The sequence below is a fragment of the Gymnoscopelus microlampas genome, assembly GCF_963454915.1.
Source record: "Gymnoscopelus microlampas genome assembly, chromosome: 8".
Classification (NCBI taxonomy): Eukaryota; Metazoa; Chordata; class Actinopteri; order Myctophiformes; family Myctophidae; genus Gymnoscopelus; species Gymnoscopelus microlampas.
The window spans coordinates 10,429,720-10,447,704 of NC_139945.1; the positions used below are offsets into that span (position 1 = coordinate 10,429,720).

At 43.7% G+C, this 17,985-nt stretch overlaps 1 protein-coding gene across 2 annotated transcripts in view; it reads right to left on the bottom strand.

Moving 5' to 3' along the window:
• Positions 1–9,374: 9,374 nt before the first annotated feature.
• dpf1 (double PHD fingers 1) overlaps positions 9,375–17,985 on the bottom strand; it is a gene marked incomplete at both ends in the record, with an annotated part of 111,382 nt that continues 102,771 nt past the window's right edge. The window contains 4 exons of one of the 2 annotated variants that reach the window (XM_084064459.1): positions 9,375–9,445; positions 11,899–11,980; positions 13,855–13,967; positions 17,178–17,297. In XM_084064459.1, coding sequence (XP_083920585.1) covers positions 9,375–9,445; positions 11,899–11,980; positions 13,855–13,967; positions 17,178–17,297 — 386 coding nt within the window. Of the gene's footprint in view, positions 9,446–11,898; positions 11,981–13,854; positions 13,968–17,177; positions 17,345–17,985 lie in introns of both variants that reach the window. The other variant, XM_084064460.1, reaches the window with a different exon arrangement.

A 17,985-nucleotide genomic window follows, 5' to 3' on the forward strand; every position in this document is an offset into this window, starting at 1 on the left:
CTCTCAGTGCGAGAGCAACACTACAAAAAACATCTGTTTGTGTTGTTGGTTCCATCCACAGGCAAGAAGTCCCACCTCAGCCGGTGTCTACTGTTCCTCCATGCCAGGTGAGAGACAGACTGAAATCTCAAGCCCACATGACGTATAAATACAGATAAGCGTGAGTTTTATCAGGGAGCACAAAATGTTCTCAGGTCACGACTGCGTCTGAGAGCAGTGTGCGCAGCAGAGCCGAGGAAAGAATACATAATATGACTTATTATTGCCTGTGGATTATCGACAGTATGATATGGGGTGGTTTTAGTAGGGAGCCGGATTATGGCCGCTGTGTGAGACTCTAACGTACATTACAAGATCCCCATATGGCCTCCTCCACTGCAGTGGCGCTAAGAGAGACAAAAGGTTATATAGGCTGCATGTCGTAGCTGTCGGGTGGAAACCTTGTTTGTACCAAAACCGTAACTATTATTAATATTTCATTCAAATAGTGAAAACGGCAGATCCACAATCTCACAACGCGTCGCCATGCGATGCGTTGTGAGCTTGTAGATCTGCTGTTTTCACTACTTTTGCGCGGCGTGTGGTATGACGGATGGCCTTAATTGATTTTTTTTTAAACACGAAAAGGCGAAATATGGAGATACAAGGTTTCTGCCCGACATCAACGATATATTCCTCATAACTGATCTCTCGTCGCCACTCCAAGGACAGACAGACAGACAGACAGTGGCATCTCACTCCAGACGGAATATAGGAAAAGGAGATGGAAAAAAAGAAACTGACAATTCAAACACACACCCTGCCCCCCCCCCCCCCAAAAAAAGAGAACCCCATTATCCAATATCTACAGTCTCCTCTGCCTCTCCCCCTAACCCCCTTTATCGCCACCATTCTGTTTCTTTTTTTCCCCCCATCTTTTGGAGTCTCTTCATTACAGATGCATTCATACATTCCCAATATCTTTATGTATGAGTCTGTCTCCCCTTCCTCCTCCTCCTCCCCCAACTCTTCTCTTCCTCTCTCCTTTTTTTGCTCCCCCCTGTCCTTCCCCCGTCCCTCCCCAAACCACCCACCCCTCCTTTCTCTCCCACTCCTCCCTCCCTCCCTCCATCCCATTACTGTAATCCATCACTCTTTCCATCAAGCCTACCACCATGCAAACAGGCCTCCCCAGGTTACCATGGCAACCACCTCCGGGCCGGCAAGTAGTGCGCAGCCCGCCTCCGATTGGCTGGCGAGGCCCTGGCAGTCTGAGTCTGTCTGGGAGATGTGGTAATTGGCTGGGAAGTCGCGCGTGCACGCGTGCAGTCGCACACGCACACACACACACAAACACGTGCACGCACGCGCGCACTCCCCGGCCCTACTGTACATACACACACATACCAAATATGTACACATATTACGCATATACACACTGTATAGTGGCCACACATTGATTCAGAATGTACACATCCTGCTCAGTGCATTCCAAAAAGAATCAGGTATTTTCAATTACACACATCCTTGGGGATATCAAAGGGAGACTGGGGTCATAGTAATGAAGCTCATAGACCGTGTGTGTGGTGTGTGTGTGTGTGTGTGTGTGTGTGTGTGTGTGTGTGTGTGTGTGTGTGTGTGTGTGTGTGTGTGTGTGTGTGTGTGTGTGCGTGCGTGCGTGCGTGCGTGCGTGCGTGCGTGCGTGCGTGCGTGCGTGCGTGCGTGCGTGCGTGCGTGCGTGCGTGCGTGCGTGCGTGCGTGCGTGCGTGCGTGCGTGTGCGCGCGTGCGCGTGCAGGGGAGGGTGGGGTTTGGGGGTTGCGTGCAGGAATTGGGGATAAAGCTGGGCCTTTGCCAAAAGATGGATGGAGGAATTGTTTTTTTTTTGTATTTCCAAGCACGTTGTTAAAAATACCTAGATTCTCCCCAAGGAACACGAGTGTGCACTACACTATACTTTCCAGTTCCTGTAGCGTCTGCTACTAGAAAGAGGAGGAGAGATAGAGGAGGAGGAGAGAGGATGAGGGAGAGAGAGAGAGAGAGAGAGAGAGAGAGAGAGAGAGAGAGAGAGAGAGAGAGAGAGAGAGAGAGAGAGAGAGAGAGAGAGAGAGAGAGAGAGATAGAGAGAGAAAGGATGAGGGAGAAATGGAATTCCTGATCAGGTTGACTTCCCCCTGCTGTTGCTCAGCCTGCTCTGGCCAACACACACACACACAGGCACATACACATGTGTGCACGCGTGCGCGCACGCACGCACACACACACACACACACAGCAATTAGGACAGCAATTATATAAATGCCATCTTTTTGCAGCGGTGCATGTACACTGGCATACAACTATAATCATAAATAATTTTTAACTCTAATTCCATCCCCTAAACCTAACCTCTAAACGTCAAACCCTAATGTAATCCTAACCCCAATCTCAACCTTTTTCCTAATTGTAAACGTATCATAAAAATATATATATATATTTTATTATTTTTAGGAAAATGGTCCTCACAAGGGTTATGTGTTGTCATATTCTACTATACTTACGGGGACAGTTGGTCTTCACAAGTATAGTAATACATACATACACACACACACACACACACACACACACACACACACACACACACACACACACACACACACACACACACACACACACACTCACACACTCACACACACACACACACACACACACACACACACACACACACACACACACACACACACACACACACACACACACACAGTGGTGGAAAAGGTACTCAAATGTTTTACTTGAGTAAAAGTATCAATACTGCAATGTAGAGATACTTTGTTACAAGTATGAGTCCGGAATTCAAAATCTACTTGAGTAACAAAGTTATTGGTGTCAAAATGTACTTAAAGTTCCAAAAGTAGAAAGTATTCATTGTCCAGAATGTTCCATTTCACAGGTTCAAAATGTATAAAAAGAAATTGAAAATAGCCGATATACAAGCTCACAATGCGTTGCATCGCGACGCATTGTGAGCTTGTAGATCTGCTATTTTTAAATGGCCGAAATATATATAGGGCTGAATGGTTATTGTGTTTTGTAATAATAATCAAAATCTACAAAGTAATTAGTAACTAAAGTTTTCAAGTAATTGTAGTGGAGTAAAAGTATAATATTTGCCTCTGAAATGCAGTGGAGTAGAAGTAAAAGTACTGACAATTTAAAAGTAAAAAAAAAATACCTCCAAATTTTACTTAAGTACAGCACTTGTACTCAGTTACTTCCCACCACTGCACGCGCACGCGCGCACACTCACAGCGGTCGATGATGAATGCCTCATCTGCAGAAATTCATCACAAATAGCAAAGCAGTGCACTGTACTGTACTGTACTGTCTGGCCTGGATAGATAGCACACAGCACACAGCACATGCCTCTCCTCTCCTCTGCAGCAGCAGGCTCAAGCAGACACACCACACCTGTTTCAGTGGAATAGGAATAACATTCAAGGTTGTCCCTGAATCCCATCTCTTTTGTACATAATAGTGTTTGTATTTGTCGATGACATGTATTATTGTTGTTGTTGTTTTTTAATGCCGTGTTGATGAATTGACTTTTGTTGTGTTATCCTTTTAGCATTCACGTCTGCATACTGTACCACGTGCTGTTTACATTCCCGGACTAATAAAGTATTCAATCAATCAATCAGAAATCCAAGGTCGTTCGTGAATCTTTTGTCTGGTCTCAGATCAGTGTCTTGATCGGAATAGATTTGGATTATTATAATTATTATTATATATATATTTTGTTTGTATTATTATTTGGGGGAGAGGGTGAGGAGCAACAACATTAATTGTTCCTACAAAAAAAAGAAAAAAACACTGAATTGAATCAATTAAGAGTTTTTCTCTTGAATATCACAATGAACTATAATTCAACACACTTTGAACGCAATTCTATAATCGGTTGTTATTGAGGTGGCGACATTTTCCCAGCTCTAAAAAACAAAATGAATGCTGTACAACAGGAATAATTTCTACAAGGATAAAAAACAAGGAAAGAAAGACAGAACAGTGTTAGATTGTGCAATGTGCTGTCCTGTGTCCTGCCTGGAAACAGACAGACGGACTGAACGAGAATTAAGCACTGTGCACGGATACGCCAGGATGCACACAAATATGCACCAAATTGAAGAAATAAATGTACACGGCTGCACACGCGCGTGCGCGCACACACACACACACACACACACACACACACACACACACACACATACATACACACACACACACGCAGGCAGGCAGGCACACTCGCACGCATACTCACACACACACACACACACACACACACACACACACACACACACACACACACACACACACACACACACACTCACAGGCAGGCAGGCACACTCGCACGCACACGCACATACACACACAAAGAAGCAGCCATTTTAAGATCTCATCTTTTTAATGGAAAAAAATGAGCTGAGGGAAGAGAGCAAAAAATGGGGTAAATTGAGAAAGTGGAATGAATTCACAGAGAATGAGCGACAGAGGCGATGACAGCAATGCAGTCGCAGTTCACATTTCAACGCATTCCTAAGTAGCAGACAAAGAGAGGAGGGGAGAAACTAAATAATAATAATCATAGAATTCTCCAGTGTCCAAGAAGATTTCATCTTCCGCTTTGATGTAAAAAATACGAAACGAAAAAAGTATCACCCTTTATCCAGTGATTCTTACAATGTACGACCAAAACGAAAATAAGTTAAAAAACTAAACAAGAAAACAAACAAAACACAAATATAAAAGTGCACTCGCGCCCGCACATACATACTTATAACATACATACTTACAATAACTTTTTTGGGGAAAAAGACAAAACAAAGTGCAAGCAAGATCACAGCACGGCAATTTACAACAGAGGCCACGTCTTGCTTTGTTCTACAGCAGAGTGGCCAAAGTCTAACCCCTGTCACCCAACCTCCACAGAAGCCTGGAAATGGCCTACATGTAGGGATAAAAATTGGTCAGAATTTGCGGCTTCGGTAAGCGCCATTCTTTGTGATCCCATCCCCCCCTACACGTTAACACTCTATTTATCATTATCATTATCAAAAAAAAAAAAAAGGTACAGTACAGTCAAAGTTCATGTACGCTCTGTACCCAATCTCCCTTCAATGCCCCGTCACGGTAACCCCACCGTTACCTTAAACTGTAACCCCCCCATCCCCTGCCCCCAAACCCCCAGACAGTACAATCAAGATTGGAACTCCACCACGATTCACCTATTAAGTGCCAGGAAAGGTTTTAATGTAAAGGCTTTTCAATCACAATCGTCATCCTGAAAATGCACGATCATCATCGTCACCACGACTATCATCATCACCATCATCATCATCACCACATCAAACGACAAGTCACTTCACTCATACTCACTTCCTATTTGGACTATTGGGGCACCCGTTCTGATTGGCTAATAGTGGAAGGAAAGCAATCTTTGATTAAATACCTCTGCCGTTGTTTTATCCAGACCGTAATGTGAATGTAATTCTGTAAAAAACGACAAAGTCTACCCCCTTTTTTGGAGTGCCAAAGTGTGACAATGTGTACACTTCTTACTGCACTTCATTGCATTGGGGAATATTTATTAAGATGTTCTAGCAATGAGGTGCAGCATGCAAAATGGTTCCTGCAAAGAGATGTTCTCGGAATAATTTGTTAGTTTGCTTTTCTGCGACCCTTCCGGTAATTATGAGAATAGTAATATTATGCACACATACAAAGACGCGCACACGCACGCACACATGCATGGATGCATTTGAAAGATTAATGCATACACACTGTGCAAAATGTTTCAAAGTAGAAAAAACACCCATTATAAAAGAAACCAAAATCAGCAACTGAACAGAGATTAAAGGTTAATTCCTTGACATTGTTTAAAAAAGCAATATCGATGATATCAAAATATGAAACCGGAAACATTTCTGGCATCAGTCATGCACCAATGGATTTACATTGAAGTGAAGGTTAGCACAGCATTTGCACCAAAATACCTTCCCAATATCAGATGGCAAACACATTACAAATACAATTTAGATTACATTCCCACAAGCCATCTGTCCTCGCGAGTTCCTCCTGGATTCACAATGCAGGATTAAACGTGATAATCGTTTCAAACAGAACCTAAAAAGAATTCCAGTCACTTCATACTTTGATATGTACACAGGGATACGGGATAAGAAATGGCGACTTGTTTTTCTTATTTCAACAATCTATTTACAGCTATTGTCTCCAAGCTTAAAGCTCATTGTTCATTGGACGGATGCCTTCTCTCCACTAATAAATACCACGACTTCAGTAAATGAGCACCTGCAGATTAAGGCAACCTGAAACATGTCCATAGAAGTTGCCTACAGTGGTCCAGTTACACTGGTCAACGATGACAAAAACAAAAAAAAGAGGATTTTTTTTCTCAGTGCAAGCTCACAAAAACACATGCTGGCTTGGCTATCTTTATCCCGTTTTGAAAAGCATCACCCTTACATTCCAGCGTTGTCTTTGAAAAAAAAAACATATGTAGCAGGCTACAGGCCTTGGCCACACACACACACACACACACACAACAGGCTGGCAAGAGGGCAGAGGTCAGTGTTCTATTATCATCTCTTCTCTGTCCTGGTTTTCACCTGTACGTTTGCTCTGGTCTTCTTCTCACAAAGACAGCTGACTGTACTACCATGTACCATCCCCACGGGACACAGAGAGGGTCAAATCACATAGTTCCAGGTGGGTGAGAAACAATGCTAGCAAAGCTGGCTTCATCCTGTCAGAGAGAGCAGCCTAAAAGGAACCACTGGCCTTCCTCAGTAGGGGTTCATCACACCACTTCTAGCTGCTCAGTCAGTCCTGCTCCCACCTAGCTCAAAGCTGGCTACAGTTGGCTCTGTTATACAGACACACGGACGCACACACGCACGCACGCACATGCGCGCACACACACACTCACACACACACACACACACACACACACACACACACACACGTGCACACTCGGTTTTGCCAAACGAGGTCATATCACAAACACATTATTGCGAATTAAGTGTGCTTTGATTTCAACCTTAATCCAAAAAAAATAAAAACTTGAAAAGCAATATAAATAACAACATGCAAATGAGAAAAACAAAAAAAGGAACCATTAAAAAGAAAAAATGAAAAACATTTTTAGGCCTTGGCAAGGGGCCAGGCAAGAATCTGCATTATCTACACATGAATCCTACATTATTAATGCACAAGGACAGTACACACACATGCACGCACGCACGCACGCACGCACGCACGCACGCACTTACACACACACACACACACACACACACACACACACACACACACACACACACACACACACACACACACACACACACACACACACACACACACACACACACACACACACACACACACACACACACACACACACGCATCCCAAGGTCAGTCTCGCATTGGTTTCCCAGCCAACGTTTCACAGAGAGAAGGGTAAATCAGGGTCAGATAAAAGTTGTGTGACCTATAATGTCCTCTTTAACATGTTTTGTCAACAAACTAAAAATGGTCGATCAGAGAAAGATCCATCTCTCTTTCTGACATTCAGCCTTCTGTGTCCCATCCCACAATGCATCAGTGTGGGAGAGAGAGACTCCATGCAAAGCCGTCAAAGATGGCTGCGTTCCCCGGGCCAGGAAGGGTTTGCACCAGTTATTAGATGTAGCCACGTATAGGTGTGTAAAATTCGCTGACGGTGAATAAATCTCAGTTTTCTAATGGTCCTTCGAGGTGCTGAAAGCTTGGCATATTTTATAGTTGCCATTGTTTGTTAGTGTATCATAAAATAGAGGCGTATGATGATTGGTTAGCAGTGTAAAGCAACTGCAACAATTAAAACTAGTTAGTTTAGTGGGTAGAATTTAGTAACAAGTATATGCTCTACGTAGGAATTGGTTTGAGTGGTGAAACCTGACTTTAATTGAGCAATGTGTAAGCTCAACTTGGTAAACACTTTTTGAACGTACAGTAAATGTGATTTAACCACTTGAGCCCCAGCATGCCTGTTCTGGGGGGAACATTTGCCTCAACAATTGCAGATATACAGGCTCAAAACGCGTCGTTTTGAGCCTATAGATCGACTATCGGCCATGGAGATTTGGTGTAGACGGACAAGAGGGCTTAAGTGGTTAAGATATAAATAAGGCATCACAAACAGCTGGTGCAACCGCCCCCGCCCCCCCCGATCCCCGCCGTTTGCCAGTAAGAGAGAGAGTTGTCCATAGTATCAACACATACAGTAGATTCAGTCTAGATGCAGTATCTGTACAATTCGCTCCCCACTGAAAGTGAACAGGGCGGGATGCCTCGCACATAAGCACGGAGGAGCGGATCCAAGTGTCTCAGCTCTGCCGTTGGGAAGTGAAGGGAAGAGTTGGAGAGTGATGTATTTGGTCTTGCGTTTTGGGTTGAGGTTGGATTCGGAGACTTCAGAGTTGGCTAGAATAAAAACCCTCTCACACTCCGCAGAGTTATCCAGGGTCTCTCTCTCTCTCACGCCCCATGTGCTCTGCTGCTCCCGACAACCGGCCCCATCCATCGCTCTCTCTCTCTCTCTCTCTCTCTCTCGCTCTCTCTCTCTCTCTCTCTCTCTCTCTCTCTCTCTCTCTCTCTCTCTCTCTCTCTCTCTCTCTCTCTCTCTCTCTCTCTCTCTCTCTCTCTCCGCCGTCATTATTAGACTGAGACGCAGTTGAAGATCATTAGGGCTCTTCCGAGGGCCCTTAAGAGGGCGGCGCTGGAGTGGTATGCCTCTCTGAAGTGCCCTTGGCAGGTTAGAGTGTGTGCGTGTGTGTGTGGGTGTGTGTGTGTGTGTGTGTGTGTGTGTGTGTGTGTGTGTGTGTGTGTGTCGTCGTGGTAGCAAACTCGTTGCCAGCTGATGGATTCCTCTGCTGAGACTGAGGAGGGAAGGGGAGGGGCGGGGGAGGGGGACGGGGGAGGGGATTCAGGTCAAGCAGAGCACAGAGTAGGAGAGAGGCCCGCGGCAGAGAGTAGGGGTCAAACAGAGAGGTGAGGGAGGATTAAAAAAAAAACATATGGAGCTGAAACCACGGCCACGGGCGGTGGTATACTGGTGGTCTGTGCGTGTGTGTGTGTGTGTGTGTGTGTGTAAACGGCACAGGGTGTGATAGACATGGTGGGGTGGGGGGTGGGGGGGTCTGGGGTTTCCAAGGGTAAGATCTCCGAGGGGCGGTGTAGGTGCGTAAATCAAGGGGGGGGGGGGGGGTTTAGTCGGCCGGGGCGAGGCAAAGAAGGGGCAACCGGACGGTGGGTTTGGGAGTCGAGGACGGTGAGACGAGTTGAGAAAACGGACTCGCAGCTCCGCTGATTAGGTCAAGGTGATGTAGGCCGACGCCTTCTCCTTAAGCTGCCTCAGACACAGATGACAGCTCCAGCTCCCTGTGTCACACACACACACACACACACACACACACACACACACACACACACACACACACACACACACACACACACACACACACAATCATCATCAGTAGGTCGAACTGTTCAGACAGCCTTATTGTAAAGACCTACATGTTAATCCCATGTATTCGTGGAGAGAGCATGAATTAACACAGGAAATTAAATGCGGGTGTTAAGAGCGCCACATGCTGTAACATCCCCTCGTTAGGGATTTGTACATGATGAAACTTCTACAACTACAACTGCATATCAATGCTCAGTTTTTACAAGACACTCAAAGAGAACTGAAGAGGCCGCTATCCCCCTGGGTCAGTTGTTTTTTTCTATTGAAAATACCATTGGGTGGTTCAGAGAACTGTCTTTATGCCTACCTCTAGAAAAAATCACGTATATACTTAAGGACAAACAAGAAATGTTTCAGGAGGTGTGGGGTTGTTTTATTCAATATATGGAAAACAATAATCTGCCACATTTAATGGAAGAATCTGGAGAGGAGTAGTGCTGATTGTATTGTATGTTTTTCTTTTGTTTCTTGTTTTTGTCATTAATTGTTTTGTATGGTTTATTGTAAATGTCTTTTGTCTTTTTATTGTATTTGTATTGAATGTTGAAATACTTTGTGAAAAAAAAGAAAAAGAAATAAACATATTGTTGAAAAAAAAGAAAATACCATTGGGTGGCCCGGACGGCTGGCGTAGCGGTCCGGGCACCTAGGCTGCATGCTGATGCAGCCTGACAACATGTCGCGAGTTCAAATCCCGATCCCGACGACTTTTGCTGCGTGTCACTCGCCATCTCTCTCTCCCCATTTCCTGTCAGACTACTGAATACCATCTGATAAAAAGCTAAACATATATATATTTTTAAAAAAAAGAAAATACCATTCGGTCATCGTAGATCGCCTCATAATAAATAAACAAATGAGCCTATAGCAATTGTACTCATTATGGATATGAAGCATCAACCGATGGTGAAAAAGTAAGAATGTATCCAAAAAGTAAGAAAATAAATACATTCTCTCCAAACACAGACGTTATCAAATGCAACTCTGTATCATAAACGAGTCACAAACCTGACAGAATCGACGGGCTGATTTGTTTATTTTTGGAACACAGTTCTTAATATGCAATCTAAGATGACGCCGTGGCATTTTCAATAGAAGAAATACTTCAGGCGCTAGGGTGGCGCAGTGGTAACGTCCCTGCCCACCACCACGGAGGTTGTGGGTTCGAATCCACTGCGGTGCAACCGGCTTTGTGAAGCGTCTACACAAACACAATTGGCCTGTGTTCTGGGGCGGGAAGCCGGCCGGATAGGGTGATATTGGTTATTGCACGTACTCCTACAGACTGGGGCGGCACCAAGCCCCCAGAACTGAGAGGGAGCAGTGAAGCGCATTGGACATGGTGGCCAATCATAGGTACTGCAGCTTATTACGGCTGGGGCCAGATACTAGAACGAGCGAAAACAGAAAACGGTTTCGACCAACGGGCTCAATGCGCACGCGAGTCGACGCACAGAGTGACGCAAAACGCGTCACATAGGCCCCAAATAGGCCCCGCCCATCACATTTCCCAACCCGTAAGAAGGGGTGAAAAGACGCTGGGTGAGCAACTCCATAAAAGTGAATGGGCAGGGATTAACGGTGCCCTCTCTTATTATTTTTAACTCTATATGGGCAGCACCTGTCAGCGTGGAGTGTTGGGCGGGAGGAGTAGGACGAAGGCTCTACCTCCTCCCGGTGGGGGCTCCTCACTGGCAGGCGAGTCAGTAGGACACAACAGCAGTGACAACACACAAATGTGTGTGGGGAGGAATCACTTTGCACTACTTTGCAATACTTAAAGTTGTACAGTGCAAATTAAAAAAAAAAGATTTTTAGCAGCCTCTGCTGGTCATTACCGTCACTGCAGGCCGTTCGTTTATTACTGCGTTACCCAGAATTCCATTTGTTTTCACCGGAAGACGGAAGCGTTTCAAAAAGCGTTCTTTTAATTGTTTTATACGATCTGTGGATCGTTTCTCTTAGCCAGTGGAGCTTTAGTTACCGTGAGCTGTGTTTTCTTTTGCTGTTGTTTTTCGTTCTTCAAATCATACAATCTCTTAAAATCAGCTTGAGTTCCCTTTTTGTTAATAGCGCGGTAGTTCCTGGCCAAACAGGAAACCGGCGCGGTAGTTCCTGGAAAAACAGGAAACCGGTGCATTTCCACTTCCATTTTCCGGCCAGATGACGTCATTTTCGCGGGAAAGTCAACCCCGACAGCGTTCAATAGAAAATATATAAATAAAAGGCTTTCGGGGGTGAAATTCATGGAGTGGGTGTTGTGAAACATTTGCCACTCACAAAAGATATACAATTTAACTTTAGTTTTATTGAAAAAGTTACCTAGTATTACTTTAAAGAGCACATAATATTTGTATTTTCTTACCCTCTGGTGGCTCAGACATTGGAGGGCTCAGGCAGTACATATGGTAGCCTCTGTCACAATCATCACAAAACAATAGCTGATCCTGGAACAGAGGAAAAACATGCAGATGACAGGTGACATTAAGTAAGGGTCACAGAAACAAAACAACATTTAACCACTTAAACGCACACATGGTTGACCGGAGTCCCTCAGGCCTTTAGGGTGACATGTTGGACAAACATGCTGTATATTCAACTGAAATAAGGCTGAAAAAAATCACATATTTTCTTCTTCTTTTTTGAACGGCATACAGTATTGCATGATAAATGAATAAAAATAGGCTTTAGGCGCTAATGCGAGCATTGACAGTGTACTTGTAAAAAGGCATTTTTAAGACTTTAAAGGTCCTTACACACCGGGCGACACCGGCGAAAATAGCGAATATACGCAAAATTCGGACTCGTTCCGAATAATTAAAAGACGCTTTTTCGCTTCGCTTTTTCGCTCCATGTACGGAGCCATTGACTTTATAAGGTTTTAAAAAAAACGCATTATTCGCACGAAAAAATCGCCCCGGTGTGTAACAACCTTAAGACTTTAAGACTTTGTAATACAAGGGTGGGCAACCACCTCTTTTTGATCTACTGTAACAATTGATCAGATTGGGCCATTGAGGTGATCAAAATACAACCATTAATAACCATTATTGTTGGATGTGCATACAACCTTTCTCTGTTTTCTCCCCACATAGTCACAACTTATCTTACCTACATTTAGTGATCATGTTCCCGAAAAGGTTGCCCATGCCTGATATAAACTCCTCAAAAACATTTTTTTCTTAATTATTAGTGGATTATTTCTCCCCTTCAATAATACCAATTCGTATTGTATCTTATATTGTTGTTATCGTTGATTAGTCACCTTTACAACAGGGTACAACTTGTATGGATCATGCAATGGTGGAATGAGCAACACAGCTAAACGTGTGGGTAGTGCCCCCCCCCCAATATACCTCTGTATTCGCTCTCGTTTTGAGTGACCTGACCAGCACACACCTGCTGGCAGGAGTGTGCCAGTCACATGTGTGTGCTCATTCCACGATCCTTACAAGTTATACCTCGTTGTAAAGGTGACTAATCAACGATAACGAGGATATAAAATACAATACGAACAGGGTATACATTTTGTCAAAACATTTGATTCCATCCATACAGTAAACATGCATAATATTGTATACATATTCATAGATTACAGGGTTATCAAAATCTACCCTGTAAAATCCTGAGTGTTCCTTTAACTCTGAGAGTGTACAAATAGATCCTTTCACATGGTGAGAGGGGGATTTGTGGGTTCTGGGTTCGGGATTTGTACCTAACGAAGCGTCCAAATTTAGACTGGCACCCGAATGGCATTTCTCAACATTTTCACAAGACACACACAGTGTGTCCCTCCTCAGGATTCTACTGCGTACACCTGCATTCTGATCCAGTGTTTCTCAAAGTGGACTCCGGGTACTCCCAGGGGGTCCTTGAGGGGGTTCCAAATGGACCCTTGCAGGTCTGTAACTCTGAGAGTGTACAAATGGAACCAAAATGGACCCGTAAGGGTCCATTTGGTTCCATTTGCACACACTCAGAGTTATTCCATTTAGACCTGGAAAGCCTATACGTGGTTATACCCTTCAATCCGTGTCATTTTAGATATTGCTATGTCATATAACATGATTTTGCCAGAAAACTTAGGTTAGGATTTAGAAGCCGTTCTTTAAAACCGGCCTCAGGTCTAAATGGGTTATATTATATGGGCGGGGGGTCCTTGAAATTAATAATCAAAAGTTTGAGAACCAGTGTTCTAATCAAAAAAGGATGATCATTGCAGTATTCTTATCATTGCTATGGTATATAGTATAGGGTGCAGACGTGCCTGCCTGTGTGCATTGCGTATGGCCTTGGCCTGTAATAGAGAGAGAGATCCTACGTCATTCTCCGAGGTGCCACACAGGCTGCAGGACTTGCACTCGATGCACTGCCAGCGGTAAGTCCTCACCGCAGCCGTCATGTTGACCGTGAACTGGAGACAGGAAGGGTGGCCTGGGTGGTGACACACAGACACACGTGCACGTGCACACACACACACACACACACACACACACACACACACACACACACACACACACACACACACACACACACACACACACACACACACACACACACACACACACAGCATCAAGCATCTTTCCATCCAATTACTGTATTCTCCGTATTTTAAACCTGATTTACACTTCGTCGTATGACTTGTGTCAAATGCTGAAAATACCCAGGTCGGCTATTTCCGTGTCCGACTGAGCAAAATCTTTAGCTTCATCCCATCCGTTAGTTGTTGTTCTTCCTTTCTCTCTTTTTCTCTGCATGCATATACGCGTTTAATGCGGAAGGTCGTGGATTCGAACCCTGCCTGGGGCATGCGGTCGCAATGGCCTCCAAACACCAAATAAAAGGAGTTCAGATCTGAGCCAAGTCTCCTGCAGGGGGGCGCGTCTGACGCCCTGTCCTGGACAGGAGTCTCCGGACGTAAAAACAGATGATGATGACTTAATCAAACCACTTAGGTAAACACTGACCTTCCCCACCTTCCCCATAAAAATATTATTTGAGGGCTCTGTTTTCTTGAAAGGCTGACTGATCTTTTTTCTTTTTTAAACAGTGATTTTCATGTTGTTTTCGCAGGCATTATGATTCAAGTGCCCTAATACGTGTCAAGAAACATAGACAAATCCACCAGGAGTTTAAAGAAGACCAGGCTAGAGCCCACTTGAACATCTTTAAAGTGTTCACGGCCCACCCATCTGACCCCTTGGTGGTCGGATGGGTGGGCCACGGCCATGTGCATTCTCAGAGCATGTTTTTCTAAATGCTCAATCAATTTGCGTTCTGGTTTTTGGATCAGAAGAAATTACGTAGTATACTTTAAGTTCCCATTTATCGGTATCACAATGAAAACTCATTCAATAACCCATTAAGACCTTCTAAATCAATCAGTTTTCTGAAAAACTTGTGTTTCTATATCAGTGGTTCTCAAACAAAGGACCCCCAACATTATATGTATTTGGCCGTTGACCCCGATCTGAAAATATGCTTTTCTAGGGACCCCCAGAAGTAAATATTTGAGTAAAAGATGTTTGCTTGAAAAACACATAGGTAATCAAAGATTTGCACAAATATTCAAGATTTTTCGAAAATAGCCAAAGTATAAAGTAATGGTTTAAGTAGCCTCGGAAACCCATGCCTTTTTTTTTGTTTCAAAAGAAAAAAAGCCTGGGAGAACCTTGCAGGAACGCTGGTCTTAGGACCTTGTTATCTCCTAACCAATCAGAGTGCTCCAAACCCAGGCGCTGGAATCCAGCGCCTGGGTTTGGCTCCGTCCTTCAAGACCATCGATTGGGCTCGTTCTTTCAGTCTATGGTTTAAGTGGTTACACAGATGCGTTCCCAGATTGAATGGGTTGATATGTTATTAAAATCTTTGCCCAGATGCAATATTCTCACGGCACACTAGTCTAATAATGTCTAATAATGTCGTGGTGGCCTCCCTCTCTTTAGCTGTCAATAGTAAGTTACCATGTGTGCAGTTTGTAAACTTATAGCTGCAAATCAGTGTTGATTTTGTCGACTAAAACTATGACGAAAAATGTCAGTTGACTACCTTTTTTCACTTACGAAAACGAAATAAAAACTAAGCTATGATGACTAAAACTAAATATACTGACAATTTCGTCAACAAATGAAAACTAGACTAAATGTTTGGGAGGGACTAGTAGAGAAGAGATCCAGTAGAACTAAGTCATCGTGGGTGCGGGTGCAGGTGTCACACACCGAAAAGTGTTGATCTAAAAGCTCACAACTGCGACGAGTTGTGAGCTTGTAGATCGGCTATTTTCGGCATGCCATCAAGGCCCCCCAAAAATAAATGTTATGATATTTAGTGGACTAAAACTAGACTAAAAGTAAAACATTTCATATGATTAAAACTAACATAATTTTATTCAAAAGACTATGACTAAAACTATATCAAAATTTGCTGTCAAAATCAACACTGCTGTGCAAATCACAATGCAGTGTTAAGTGATGAAGCTGCACTATGCAGGCTGACTGCTTGTGGGCATGTGGACTTGCACAGTGACAGTCTATACTATAAATAACAGTCTTTATAAATACTTCACCTATAGGCACCGAAAGCGTTTCACAAGCACAATGCTGTTTTACCTCAGAGACTCATTCTTTTTTTTTTACATGCATACATTATCAAGAACAATCCCAACTTTCACATCTTCATGAGTTTCACCTTCACTGCTGCGATAGTTTATGGCCAGAGGTGTTTTTTTTAGGGGACATACTACATGCATTAAAAACATGCATAATATGCAGACAGATAAACCTTGTTATGGATAGTACAAAAGAGATACCAAAAATAATCAACATCAGTGTAATTCCTTTTCAATGAGAGACATTTGTCGTTATCATCTGCATCAAATCTATCAACTATAATGAGATAGATAGATAGTTACATATAGCAACTGTACACACACACACACACACACACACACACACACACACACACACACACACACACACACACACACACACACACACACACACACACACACACACACACACACACACACACACATACATACATGCACGCAACACGCACACACTCGATGTGGAAAGGTCCGAAAGATTCGGACTGGGACTTTATGATGGAGAGGGCCTTTCCATTTTTTGCTGATACTAACTGATGAATGGTGACAGTAATTTTAGGTCTAATATTTTTTTGTGGAATAAAGAGAATCTAATCATGTTGTAGACCATCAAGAACCTTTTGGATGTCTTGTTGACACCTGCCTCATCAGTTTGTACTGTATAAGCATTTCACCACTGTACTGAATAAAAACAAGACCAGGCAAGACTAGGTCACATTCACACTACATTACTAAAACTACTGCTAACTTCTGCACTATTTTTTACAACAGAAGAAGACGACAGTGCTGCATTGTTTTAATGGCTAAAGTAACAACACAACAGGTGGTCTTTAGTAGTTCAGGAAACAAAGTCCAGTATTTTACTTTCTATTGGATCTTTATTCCGTTTGGAATTTTCTTTCTTTATTTCTTTCTTATGGGTGGGCCGCGAATGCTTTTCGAGATTTTCTAGTGGGCCCTGACTGACACAGAAAAGGTTGGGAACCACGGCTACAGCATAGTGCTATAACGAGGCTTCACTTCAGAAGTTGCGTCCTTACCCGAGCGTCCGCAGTCGGCGCAGGAGATGAGGTCTTCGGGACAGCCCGTCTTCTTGGACCCCCCCAGACAGAAGTCACAGTAGCCGTTGGCGATCACCGAGCCGTCTGCCGCTTTCTTAGCTGGAGGGAGAAAGCACAGAGACAGGAAAACATTAGGGCACATGATTCTGTGAGGCTCCACCAGGTCAGTGCACTGATGACAACGCAGGTGAGGATGCTGTCCTTGTTTAGCCTCATTCATACTAACGGTCCTTAATAACGCATCCGGGAGCATTCCTTTTTTGTAATAAAGATATTTGTGGGGCCTTTTTCTGCCTTGTTGAAAGGATAGTGGGCTGACAGGAAATAGGGAGAGAGATGGGGGGGTGACACACAGCAAAGGTCGTCGGGATCGGGAGTAGAACCCGCGACACGCTGTCAAACTGGATTACCAGCATATTGTTGATGTCCGGCAGAAACCATTTTTCCGCTTTTCCTTTTATTTCCTATAAATCAGTGCTATTGCTAGTGTTGATTAAAAAAATATTTAACCAATGAAAAGTATTAAAAAGTGCTTCTTACAAAACCAGCTAACTCCATTGGATCCTCAAACTTTCTGCTAAACCTAACCTAAGTCCACCAAAGGGGGGTGGAGTTAGATGGTTTTGCTGACTCCAGGCTCCACCCCCTTTGACCTCCAACCTCATTGTGAGCTTGGAGGTCCATTTAGCTGTTCTTATCAATGATGAACAAAACGTCCTAACTCCTAACTGTTTTTGTTTTAGTCATTTCCTGAAAAATGAACATTTTGGAGTTAGCTGGTTTCTGC